The sequence below is a fragment of the Geotrypetes seraphini genome, chromosome 3, assembly GCF_902459505.1.
Source record: "Geotrypetes seraphini chromosome 3, aGeoSer1.1, whole genome shotgun sequence".
Classification (NCBI taxonomy): Eukaryota; Metazoa; Chordata; class Amphibia; order Gymnophiona; family Dermophiidae; genus Geotrypetes; species Geotrypetes seraphini.
This window is the reverse complement of record NC_047086.1, coordinates 144,070,543-144,084,308: the sequence shown is the minus strand read 5'-3', so window position 1 is coordinate 144,084,308 and position 13,766 is coordinate 144,070,543. Positions and strand designations below refer to the sequence as shown.

At 42.6% G+C, this 13,766-nt stretch overlaps 1 protein-coding gene across 3 annotated transcripts in view; it reads right to left on the bottom strand.

Moving 5' to 3' along the window:
* The window catches only part of GCKR (glucokinase regulator), a 181,272-nt gene that overhangs the window by 14,798 nt on the left and 152,708 nt on the right, over nucleotides 1–13,766 (bottom strand). For all 3 annotated transcript variants that reach the window (XM_033938444.1, XM_033938442.1, XM_033938443.1), the window contains 4 exons: nucleotides 9,906–10,004; nucleotides 9,681–9,778; nucleotides 5,521–5,597; nucleotides 3,278–3,374 (listed from right to left, as the gene is read on the bottom strand). In XM_033938444.1, the coding sequence (XP_033794335.1) occupies nucleotides 3,278–3,374; nucleotides 5,521–5,597; nucleotides 9,681–9,778; nucleotides 9,906–10,004 (371 nt within the window). The remainder of the gene's footprint in view (nucleotides 1–3,277; nucleotides 3,375–5,520; nucleotides 5,598–9,680; nucleotides 9,779–9,905; nucleotides 10,005–13,766) is intronic.

Sequence of the window (13,766 nt, the reverse complement as noted above, 5' to 3'; positions counted from 1 at the left end):
ATGCTCGTCTCAAACCCAAGCACACGTAAATAAGAAAGCACGGGGTGGGAGTGTTTTCCACATGACAAGGGGTATGACAGGTTCATAGATATTTATTCTCCATTTGAGAAGGGGATTAAACATCTATGTCCTAAAAGATCAACGCTGGGAGATTTTGGAAACAGCTGCTATTGAGCAGCACTCCACGGAAGGGATTAGAGGAGGTTACTCACGTGCCCATTTATTTCAAATAAAGTCATTTATATGATGTGGCGTGTGACTGGAACCCAAGATGGGAACTGCACCATGGGATAAAAGGAAGAACCATTTTTGTGCTCTTAAGATTGTATCATTTATCTGAAGATATTGGGCCCGATATTCAGTGCTAATATTAGCTGGCCGGGAATAGCTCCTGACTGCCTAAACCAGTGGTTTCCAACCCTGTCCTGGAGGACCACCAGACCAATTGGGTTTTCAGGCTAGCCCTAATGAATATGCATGAAGCAAATTTGCATGCCTATCACTTCCATCATATGCAAATCTCTCTCATGCATATTCATTAGGGCTAGCCTGAAAACCCAATTGGCCTGGTGTTCCTCCAGGACAGGGTTGGGAATCACTGGCCTAAACAACACATAGTCACCTATTTGCTGAAATTCAGTGGGCGATCGCTATCTATATCCCATTGAATATCCCATTTGGCGGAGAGCCCGGCGCCAGTTGCAAGATATGGTGCCGGTATTGAATTTTCATTTTTTGCTGCAGACCGTGGGAGACAGCCAGCTATCTCCCATGGTCTGGATATTGGCCCGATTGTGCTCGATACAGCTCTCCCTGGTACTCTTCACACTGCTTCTACCACCCTATGCTAACATCTGATCCATTAAGACAATGTATCGCAAACTGTGTGCCTTCTGAGATTTCAGGTGTGCCATGGAACACTGGGGAGGAGGAGAGGCACTGGCGCCGGCTGACAGGACATGCCTCTCATGTCGAGAGGCACATCCTGTAGGCCAGTGTTTTTCAACCGCTGTTCCGCGGCACACTAGTGTGCCGCGAGATGTTGCCTGGTGTGCCGCAGGGCTGCCGGGCCCGGAGCTGACAGGGGGCCCGAGGCAGGGGCGCCAGTAGCTCGCCAAGGCAAAGTGAGTCGATCACCCAGGACTCACTTTGTCTTGGCGATCTAATCTATCGAGCCGATAAGTATTCTTCTCCCCGACGTCAATTCTGTAGTCGGAGAGGAAGTTCGGGCCAGCCAATCGCTGCCTGGCTGGGCGGAACTTCCTCTCCAATTGCAGAATTGACGTCAGGGAGAGCATGCGTCGGCGTCGGCTTTGGGGCCTGTTATCCATTGGTGGGTCCTGTTCCCCGATGGCAGCGGCAGTGGCAGTGGCTTGGGGAACGGCAGGGAGAAAGAAAGAAAGGGGGCAGGCAGGGAAACAGAAGGAAAGAAGAAAAAAAAGAAAGAAAGGTCAGGGAGAGAGGAAGAAAAAGTTGGGGGAGGGAATGAGGTGTGGAGGAGAGAAAGCATACAGGCTGATAGAAGGGAAGAAAGATTGGATGCACAGTCAGAAGAAGAAAGTGCAACCAGAAATCACCAGACAAGGTAGGAAAAATGATTTTATTTTAAATTTAGCAAAGTGGAGGCAGTATTACCACAGTTTTCAAAGGAATTTGCCCAAATAACTTAATAGTTAACTGGGTAAATTCCCAGAGATGAAAACTTCCCTTCACTTACTATGCACAGTTCTGAATTTATATCTGCTGTCTATATTTTACAATATGGTCACCTTTTACTAAACCGCAATAGTGGTTTTTAGCGCAGGGAGCCTATGAGCGTCAAGAGCAGCGCTGGGCATTCAGCGCAGCTCCCTGCGCTAAAAACTGCTATTGTGGTTTAATAAAAAGGATGGAGGGTATATTTGTCTATTTTTGTATGCTATAAAAACCAAATACAGAGAGAGACTGAGAGCTGTTGACGAAGAGCTACGTGTGTGTCTTTCTTCGATTCCAGCCAGAATATCAGCTTTGTGTTCAGCCAAACAGGCCCAGGTTTCGCACTGAATAAAGTATTTTATAATTTTTATAATTTTTATTTCGTAATAAAGTAATTATAAAATACTTTCTTTGTGTTTATTTGATTCCTATTCAAGAGAATTACTTTATATATAGTCAATATAGGCAGAGAGTTAAATTTTTTAACATTTTCTAATGGTGGTGTGCCTCGTGATTTTTTTCATGAAACAAGTGTGCCTTTGCCCAAAAAAGGTTGAAAAACACTGCTGTAGGCAATCAGCAGGTGCCAGCTCCTCTCCTTCTCTCCGGCCCTCTTCTCTGCTGGCACCCTAATACTAATCCTTGAGTTTATATACCGGATCATTCCCCTGAGGGACTTGAACCGGTTAACAAAAAGATTAAAAATGAACAATAAAAAAGGGAGGATCGATAGATAACAACGTAAAATGATCAGCTAAACATTTTAACAGTTATTTGTAAAGTATTTCGTAAATAAGTATGTTTTTAGGGTTTTTCTGAAGCTAGTCAATGAGGCAAGAGTTCTAATATCTGGGAGGGGGGGGGGCGGAGATCATTCCAGATCGTCACCATTGTATAGGCTAAAGAATGTGAAAATCTGCCTAAAGTTTGAATCCCCCACTGGTGTTTCAGAACAGTCTGGAGCACATTCACGCATGCGTGGATGTCGACATGATGACGTCACGCACACTTCCAGATGCCTCAAGCCACGGTAACTGCGTTAAGTGTGCTGCGGCTCGAGAAAGTTTGCGGCACGCTGCATTAAGCTATGGTTTAACTTCAACCCCATCAATACGAGTAACCCTTACGGTGACGGGACAAAAGCGCGCGAGACATCAGCACGCCGACATTGCAGCGCGGACAATTCGGCGCAAGACACCAATGCCGATGAAAAACTTACTTTTAAAGAGCTCCGATGGGAGGCGAGGGGGGAACCCCCCACTTTACTTCATACTCTTCACGCTGCCGTTGGGGTGGGGGGGTGCAACCCCCCACATTCTAGAGAAAACTTAACATTTTCTGAAAAAATTGGGAAAAAAGTTAAGTTTAGTCTATAATGGAGGGTTCCAACCCCCCAACCCCCCCCCCAACAGCAGCGCGACGATTATGAAGTAAACTGGGGGGGTTCCCCACTTATACCCCACGTCGGAGCTCTTTAAAAGTAAATTTTTCACCGGCGCGCTGGTGTCTTGCGCTGAATTGTCTGCACTGCAATGTTGGCATGCTGATGTCTCGCATGCGAATGACTAAGAAGCACCCTTACCATCCACGGTGAACATAAACAGAACGGTATCCATCTCTGATAAGGTAGGTACAATGTTCTTTATAAAATCTTCATGAGAGATAGCAAATTCAGGGCCCTGAGAAAGAAAAGAGAGAATATCAGAGTACAGAATGCAGTACACTTCTCCCTCGTTATTCGCGGGGGATAGGGGCAGAGCCGGACCGCGAATGGCGAAAAACCGCGAATATCCAGCTCTGACCCACCCCCGCCTCCCTTCCGCCTTCCCCTGGCATCCCGGCCTTACCTGGTGGTCTAGCTGGTTTTTGGGGCAGGAGCGATCTTCCTACGCTCCTGCCCCGTGCAGATAGCCATTAGGAAATGGCTGTGGGGAGTTCCCGTAGTCTCTCGAGAGACTACGGGAACTCCCCACAGCCATTTCCTAATGGCTATCTGCACGGGACAGGAGCATAGGAAGATCGTTCCTGCCCCGAAAGCCATCTAGACCACCAGATAAGGCCAAGATGCTGGGGGGAAGACAAAAATATGGGATTTTTTTTCCCTCCTCCCCTCCCCCCCAAAAAAAATCATGATTATGTGAAATTGCGAGTAGGGAAACCGCGAATGGGGAGGGGGAAGTGTACAGTCTCCTCCCCCCTTCCTTAAGTCATCTGCTTTATTACATGTGCACAGAGAAAGTGATCTGCTGTGAATGTGAGTGCTCCAAATATTCTTTCAATCTAGTCTGTAGAATACATTAAAACTGGGCTTGCTTTTCTGATGTAGGCTGTGAAAACTGGAAGGCTATTTACAGCTATTCTGCATGCTGTTTTTGATTCTTTGGTTTGTATTTTGCATTTTTAAAATCTTTTCATTACTTTTTATTCTTTAATTTTTGTGGTTGCATTTCTTTTTTTTTTTTTAATTTCTTTATTCTTTTTCAAACTTACATCAAGTGCACAAAAAGAACAACATGAAATACTATTGTATAACACTTGAACATCATACATTATATTCTTAATATGTAAATTAATTAAAAACCCTCCCCCTCCCATCTTTCTATACAATCATTAAAACTATCATATTCCTTCAAAATTTCAATTTTGCTTCATCTTATCTTTCAATCTCCCCACCCCCCTATGTATATTATCAAAGAAAAAGGATGCCTATTCACTACAAAAAGATATGGAGACCGATGTGGTTGCATTTCAATTAAAATGTGTAATTGAGATTCATTACATAAGTAAAGGTATGTTATTTATTTTTTTCCCCCAGTGTAGTTCCTTGTGACTGGCCAATGGAGGGTTAAGTGATTTGCCCAGCTCTATTTAGGTTGCACGATGGGAGCCTACATTTGATCAGCCAGGTTCCATTATAGAATATTAACACCTATATTTATGCACCTATAGTCATACCAGTCAATAGATCTGGCACAACTGTGGTCACATAAATTTGGGAGAGACGCACATTACTGATAGGATTCTGTACATTACTGATAGGATTCTGTACATTACATGCGCAAGTGGGAACCCAACCCAAGCTCTGTCCATGTATGCACTTCCGACTGACAGCCTTCAGGTTCATTTCCTGCTTGCTACTTTCCAGTCTTGTCATAACAAATTATCAGCTAGAGTGTAGGAACACATGGAACGATTTTCACTCCTTCAAAAAGTACAAAGACTAGGGGACACTCGATGAAATTACAGGGAAATACTTTTAAAACCAATAGGAGGAAATATTTTTTCACTCAGAGAATAGTTATACTCTGGAATGTATTGTCAGAGGTTGTGGTAAAAGCGGATAGCGTAGCTGGTTTTAAGATAGGTTTGGACAAATTCTTGGAGGAAAAGTCCATAGGCTGTTATTAAGACATGGGGGAAGCCTCTGCTTGCCTTGGATCGGTAGCATGGAATGTTGCTACTCCTTGGGTTTTGGCTAGGTACTAGGGACCTGGATTAGCCACTGTGAGAACGGGCTACTGGGCTTGATGGACCATTGGTCTGACCCAGTAAGGCTAATCTTATGTTCTTATGTTTGTACCCCAAAGGCATTTCACTCTTTTTTTTGATTTTTTTTTTTTTGCAATAAAGCACAATTTCTGAGCTCTTGACTATTCTTTAAGGTTATTTTTTCAAGTCACATTTCACTTATTCCATCCCTCCCACTCTATTACTGATTTTTGTGTCATCTGCAAGGATTTCCTAATGCACCCTTCTTGGAAAGCGATAAATGTATTGATGTGAGCTCAGTTTTGTTTACAAACTAATTTATCCCATAAAACCTACCAGCGCTGTCAAGTCCCCTTCTTTATTAAGCATTCCGTTGTAGCCACCAGCAATGAATCCTCTGAAATCCCTGTAATCTTGGAAAAAAGTTTCAATAAGATAAGTTTAATGAAGTAAATGTGTGTGTTGTTTACTGTGCACAGAACGCTCATCATTTTGCTCTTGTAATGCAGCTTGCAGTGCTGTATTCAGAAAACATCATTCTTAGCTGCTAGTGCACTGATTCAGTTAACTTTGGGCTAGATTCACTAAGCTGACTTCCGGGGCCGATTCCAGCAGGCCCGACAAATTCCCAAAACAATAATATTAAAATGAGGGTAATTGGAGGAACGCCCCCCTCCGACCGCACAGATCGCTAGTGTGCAATTCCGACGCATGTGCAGACCATCAGTAGATAGTCTGCGCATGCGTCTATGATCCATCTATGCTGCAACTTTTTTTTTTTAACTTTAGCCCAGCGAATCCGTGGTTTTAACCCGCTTAAACCCACGGGTTCGCTGTGCTTGGAAGGGCAGGAGAGATTCGGGGCGGCAGGCAGGAGAGATTTGGTGGAGAGCAGGGCGGCAGGCAGGAAAGATTTGGGGGAGAGCAGGGCGGCAGGCAGGAGAGATTTGGGGGAGAGCAGGCAGGAGAGTTTTGGGGCAGCAGAAAGCAGGGTGTGCAGAGAGCAGGGCAGAAAGCAGGGCGGCAATGGAGCTGGAGAGTCAGAAAGGACGTTTGCGACTGGTCCCCAGCAGTCGCTTCTTGGGTTGATTGGCCAGCCCAGTTGGTTTGCAAGATTTCATTAGTGAATCGGGTCCCTGCCTACTTTGCATGCTGTTCCCCTCATTTGCATGCGTGGATCGGAAGCGGATTGCAGGAGAGGTTAATGAATCAGATCGGAGGGAAATCGGATCGCAAAGGGGAGGGAAATCGGATCGCAAAGGGGTCGCAAACCGATCGGTACACGATCGGTTTGCTTAGTGAATCTAGCCCTTTATTGGCATAACAATTTTGTGTGTGTTGCCAAAGGAATACATTTAACTGTTAAGGGAAAAACAAAGGGAGTATTAGGGATGTGTGGTTGTTTCAAGCATGAAACGAAAATGAAAATGATGCTATTTGCTTATTTTTTAATGTCATTTTCAACAGTCTTGGGTGTTTTTATTTGGGCTGAGGACTCCTTCTCCCAAGTGACCTCTGTTGCTATCAATAAAATTCTAAAATAAAAGACCCCACAGGAACCTCAGACCTGTTGGAATCCCCATTTCTTTCAAAGTCAAGCCCAAACATTGCTGCCTCGCAGTTTTTGTGAACCCCATTTTGCTGTATGGGTCAGTTGGTGCCATTTAGAGTTAAGGAAGCCAGGGGGCACTTGATGAAGTTACCGTGAAATATTTTTTAAAACCAATAGGAGGAAATATTTTTCTCACTCAGAGAATAGTTAAGCTCTGGAGCGTATTGCCAAAGGTTGTGGAAAGAGCAGTTAGCGTAGCTGGTTATAAGAAAGGTTTGAACAATTTTCTGGGAAAAAAGTCCATAGTCTGTTATTGAGACAGGCATAGGGGAAGCCACTGCTTGCCCTGGATTGGTCACTGAGAATTTGGACTACTGGCTAGATGGACCACTGGTCTGAACCATTAAAGCTATTCTTATGTTCTTATGCACTGGGAGAGATACAAATGGGGTGAGTGGTTATTGTGGTGACTGGGGGGGGGGGCAATTTAGCACGGGGAGCATGAGCTGTATGGCGTAAGGGGGACTTTCCTTGATAAAGCCCGATTAGAGCGAAACATAGTTTCTATGTCGGAGTGCTGTCCCCACCCGCGTAGACTGAGATGAGTATAACTATTTATACTACATGAGATAATAAAGAAATTGTACTATCAATCTCAGCGTGTCACTTGTCTGTATGGAAGAAAGTTTGTTTTCATACAGCAGACACTAATGAGGTTTATAAACCTTTGAAAGTACTTATGAAGATATACCTTAGAGACCATATATTAATATAGTTTACATCCACGTGGAACATGCCTTTCCAAAACAAGCCACAAATGCTAGTACAGTGGTGCCTCGCATAACGAACGCCTCGCACAACGAACGCTGCACACAACGAACTTCATGTCTTGATTCACACAACGAACTTCGTTTCACACAACGAACTTCACACAACGAACTTCGTTTCACACAACGAACTTCGTTTCACACAACGAACTTCGTTTCACACAACGAAGTCGCCCGAGCTGCCGATGTATTGCATCCTTCCGCGCAGGCACTGCAGGCAGTCGTTAGTCACTGCGCTTAACTGCCCTCTCTCACTGTATACAGTCGTCCTTTTAAGATAAACTCAATATTTTTAATATATCATGGCTTCTAAAAAAAGCAGGAAGGTGATTTCTGTTGAAATGAAACGGGAAATAATTAGAAGGAGTGAATGTGGGGTAAAACAGTGTGACCTCGTCAAAGAGTTTGGCCTCAGCAAGACCACCATTTTCACCATTTTGACAAATTTATCTTTTTTTATGTCATCTTAGCATATTTTATGCTGCAGAACGAATAATTTTTTTTAACATGTATTGTTATGGGAAAACGCGTTTCACATAACGAACTTTTCGCATAACAAACTTGCTCCTGGAACGAATTAAGTTCGTTGTGTGAGGCACCACTGTACTAGTACTATGATGCAAATATTTTACAAAAAACACACTGAAAAGGCTTTGCAGCCTATTTTTACAGAAAAACATAGCTATACTTTAGTGAGATGTAGTTATCTTTTCTTTGGCCTCAGATTTAAATTTTGTTCATAAATAGAGCCAGTAATCTACAGAAGTCCTCTAGGTTAGTACATTCGCCTCTATCAGTGATTATCAACCCAATCCTAAAGACACTTCCAGACTGTCAGGTTTTAAGGATATCCACTATGAATATGCTTGGAATTGATTTGCACACTGTACTGATCTCTCCCTGAGGATTATCAGCAGTTAAACATTTAACACTGTAGCCTTAGAAACATTATCAGGATGGACTCTGAGGGGAAGATTTTTTAAACGGCTTACCGTGGGTCTTTGCCGAGTTTCCTAGCAGTCTCCGATACTGCCATGCAAATGTACTACAACAAGGTCATTAATATTAAAATGAGCACTCCGAGCGATTCTCTATCATTGCTGAGTGATTCCCTAAACTTGTTGTGCCATATTTGCAGCCACCATTTGCCGACAGGTTTGAGCTGTCGTACCCTTACTTTCTGATCAGTGCCTGAGCGCTGATTGGCTCAGGCACTGACAGGAAAGTAAGGTTTGACAGCTCAGACCCTCCCCTTCCCTGCAAATAAAAAAAACAAACAAACCCCAAATTGAGATCGGCAGAAGATATGCCCACTCTTTTCCACCGCGTTACACAATCCCCTGATACTACTACTCAGCTGCCCACCCCACAGCAGGAGAGATGCCCACTTCCTCCTGCCACACAATCCTCTGACACTATTACCCCCCCACCACCACCCTGCAATGGGAGAGATGTCCACTCCCTCCTTCCGTCACCCAACTTCTACCCCCTGACAACTCCCCCAATGTCCCCCCAGGTCCTCTGTACCTTATTCACGAAGTCCAGCTGGAAGGACGCTTACCCGCTCCGGCTGTTAGGCCCACCTCTTACAAAATGGCAGGCCTTCCTGGTGCATCCTGGGATGCATCGGGGAGGGAGCTAAGGCACTGATTGGTCCAGGCGCTTAAGGCCCTTCCTAGGAGAGAGGCACATCCTATAGGCAATCAGAAGGCGCCAGCACTTCTCCTTCTCTCCGGCCCTCTTCCCTGCTGGCACCCCCCACTGGCGGCTTAGAGCCCATCTGGAGGGCCTTCGTGCATGCACGGACGTCGACGAGATGACTGCGCGTGATGTCATCATGGTGACATCCACATACCTCTGGATGGCTTGAGCCACAGTCTCTACGTTTAGTGTGCTGTGACTCGACAAAGTTTGTGGAACACCGATCTAGATGTTCACCTCAGTAGTGTTTATGGAGACATCCTTTTCCTCTTGAAACATTTAATTTATTTATTTGGTTTTATATTCTGTCCTCCCTGGACAGCTCTGAACAGGTTATAAGTTTACATACATAACAAAGCATGGTAAAATATAATATGACAAACATGGCACAGTGTTCCCATTGCTGCTTTTCTTACCTGCCCCAAATTGCGGGATACATCCAACAGCTTCCATGATCCCCATGATTCCAAGAGTCCGCCATCCAAGCAAATAAAGATGTCCCTTTTTCTGTAGGCTATTAAAAAAAACAGCCAGTATAGATCATAGATAGCATAATATCTCTAAAAAAAAAAAACCCTGAGAATTAAGCTCATACTCTTTGGAAGGAGGCATGTGGATGCCCTAGTCTGTGTAGAACCTACCTTGTGGCTGCCTGTTTGACGACGGACGCAATCTTTTTACTCTGAGAATATGTGACTTTATGTGCCCGCTCGTAAGTCCGTAAAATTTCCAGTAGACACCTTAAATGACAGAACAAGAATATAAAATAGTTACCCCCTCTTTTACTAAAGCACTAGCCGATTTAGCGCGCGCTAATCGATGAGCATCCGCTAAATGCTAACGTGTCCATAGAATATAATGAGCATGTTAGCTTTTAGCGCGCGCTAAATCGGTTAGCATGCCTTATTAAAAGGACCCCTTGATAATTCTTACCTTTTCAAGTGATCATTTGAGATTAGGGTCATAAAAAGTATGATTTCAGAATTGTGGTCCATTTCCTGGTTTTATCTACGTAGATTGGATTTTTTTTCAAATGTGTTATACTTGGGGTTGGAAGCGATGCACTGCAAGATGAGGTTTTCAGGTGACATGTGGCAAAACAGAGCCTGTGTCCCGATTATGAAGGGGCAGGAGTGGACTTTGATGACAACTCCAGCAATTGGGAACTAGAATCAGTGCTGAGCAGACTTCTAAGGTCTGTGACCCAATAACAGCAGGGTCAGATCAAGAATTAGTGTGTGTTTTTTTGTGTGTCATATTCACCTAAGGGTTGCCAGCAAGTAAATGTCAGTTTGCAACAATGTTGGATTGCTGTTTTATTCAATTATTGACCATAAAAGGGATTATCCAAAATTATAATAGAGGTCTATAAAATACTGAGTAGAGTGAAATAAGTAGATGTGAATCATTTGTTTACTCTTTCCAAAAATATTAGGACTAGGTGGCATGCAATGAAGCTACTATCTCTTCACTAAATATGTAATTAAACTTTGGAATTCATTGCCAAAAAATGTAGTGAAAGAGATTAGCTTAGCAGGGTTTTAAAAAGGTTTAGATAATTTCCTAAAACAAAAGTCCATAAGCTACTTAACCTAAAAACATATGTTCCTGAAGTATTTAGGTAACTGACTTGTACAATCTTAGTCCACAATATCTGATCTCTAGAGCTGTTTATCACTAGCTCTTAACTTTGTTAATTCTATTCAATCTGTAGCATCTTTTAATCATTGTAAACCGCATAGAACTTCACAGTCCTACAGTATATAAATTGTTATTATTATTACTATTATTATTAAGATGGACTTGGGGAAATCCACTGCTTATTCCTTGGATAAACAATATAAAATCTGTTTTACTCTTTATCATCTTCCCAGGTACTTGTGACCTGGGTTGGCTACTGTAGAAACAAGATACTGGGATTGATAGACCTTCAGTCTGTCCCAGTACAGCCACTCTTTTGTTCACTCTTCCATGATTATGTGACTGTCTATTTGTTATGGTACTGTTTGATCATGACAGAGTGTATAACGTACCAGGAGTGGCAGGTACAGCTCTGGTCATTATCTGCCGTCATATACTACGTTACTCGTTTCTATGTAGAAAATCCTGTGTGTTCCCAATTAGAGGTGTGCTTGGGCGTGCTATAATATTTGCAATACTGCCTTTTCGAATGCTCTCTAGCCGATTGCAGGGAGAATGGCTACATTGGGGGTGAGTACCAACACCTTCTTTTTGTAGAATAAAAGCACTGAACTCTATGGCTCTTCAATGTCTCTCCTCTTTTATCTAATCTAATCTAATCTAATCCTTAGGTTTGTATACCGCATCATCTCCACGTTCGTAGAGCTCGACGCGGTTTACAGTAGGAGAAATAGGAAGGAACTACAACAGAGGGTTAGAGGTAGAAGTGTGAAGAAAATTTAGAGGACTTGGGATGCCAAGATATAAGAGTTTCCTTGATTCCTAAGTTGGAGGGAGACTTACATTTTTTGAGAAAAGCCAGGTTTTCAGATGTTTGCGGAAAACTTGGAGAGAGCTCAAGTTTCGAAGAGGGGAGGTAAGGTTGTTCCAGAGCTCAGTGATTTTGAAGTGAAGGGAGGTCCCTAGCTTGCCTGTGTGGGAAATGCCTTTTAGCGAGGGGAAGGATAGTTTTAATTTGTGGGAGGATCTGGTGGTATTAGGGTTTGAGGAATTCCAAGAAAGAGGGATAAAGGGAGGGAGGATACCCTGCCCCATGAACTCCATTCTTTGGGTAAGTCTCTCTTGTCTGTACCCTTCTCCTCTACTACCAACTCCTGACTTCACCAGTTCATTTTTGGCTGTATTCAAATCCAGGGCTCAAAGCCCACTTTTTCAAAGCTGTGTTTAGGTCCTACCCTCTTCCATATTTGAATACACTATATTTGTTTCTCATTTTCTCTGTAGACCCTACCCTCTCTATCTCTTAATCCGTTTATATTTTCCTTCATGAGCAGCATATATTGATTCACCCTTTGTCCTGCGTCCTGTGTGTTTGTCATAATTAGATTGTAAGCTCTTTCGAGCAGGGACTGTCTCTTGCATGTTTAATGTACAGTGCGGTGGCAGCGCTATTCAAATACTAAATAATAGTACTAATGCTAAAATTATCAGGAATGTTTGTTTTTGATTTAGAAACTATGAATAAAGCTGTGGAGGTCCAGACCCAAACAGTGGATCAACACTCTGTAATATTACAGTCCTACGACACAAACATTTCTGAATTAGATATATTGAATGAAGCTTTAGTAAAAGATAAGAATTTTACAGCCAGGAGACTTGATTTTATGGAAAATCATTTAAGGAAAGATACATTTGAGATTTTTAAATGCCCTCAGAAGTATTATCACCAACAGTATAGTGAGGGCTCATTACTTATCTCTAACCCCCTCCTTTACAAAGCCGTGCTAGCGTTTTTAGCGCCGGCCGCCGCAGTAACAGCTCCGATGCTCACATAGAATTCCTATGAGCGTCCGAGCTGTTACCATAGCGGCTGGCGCTAAAAATTCTAGCACGGCTTTGTAAAGGAGAAGGTAAGTAAATCTTCAGCTCTTTTAGACCCACAAGCAGTTCTTTCTTCTCCTGGGATGAATTTAAGAGAATTCTTGGAATCATCACTTGGAAGTTGTAATTCAAAGGACCACTTTGGAAGTGACATTCACATTGGAACTGGACCATAGCACTGTTCTGCATCTGAATTTCTGCAATGCTGGAGAATTGTTTTTGAGTTCAAGAGTATGGGTATTTTCTGATTTGGCTTGAACGACTCAGAAAAGATGCCAGGAATTCCTGGCACTTCGGCTGAGAGCTTTGGCCCTCGGCCTTACTTTTCTATTACAATTTCCTTGTTCTTGTGTGAGAACTCATGAGAGTAAAACAACTCAAACAATTATTGGAGTTTCTGTCAGCTAGAGAGGAACCTAATATCAGGGTATGATGCCTTTGCTGTAGTAGGGGAGTGATAGCTGGATTTAGCATCTTTCCCATTTGTTTAATCACTTTCTTATATTTTTAAAATTTAAGATGGCCCTTGTTTTTTTTTCCTGTTTTTCTTATTTCTTTGTAGATGAAAAGATAATAATAACTTTATTCTTATATACCGCCACACCACATAGTTCTAGGCGGTTTACATCAAAGAGGACTGTACAATCAGTGAAAAAATACAATTAACATAAGATGTATTCAGTATGTCTTTATTATAATGTACCACATGGTGATTTTTGTTTATTTCTTATGATATAACCATTTACTGTGATTGTATAACTGAAAGTATTTATTTATTTATTAGAACCCAGAACAGGTTACAAGTTTATATACATAATACAGGTTAACGATAAGATAGTTGGAATAAGGCCTTCATTCAGGATAAGACATACATATTTTGAGTTAGCAATAACGTAAGCTGGAGTAAGGGCTTTAAATGAGGATAAAGCAATTTTAACGATACGAGGACAGACTTCAAATATTAATACGGTAAATAAAAA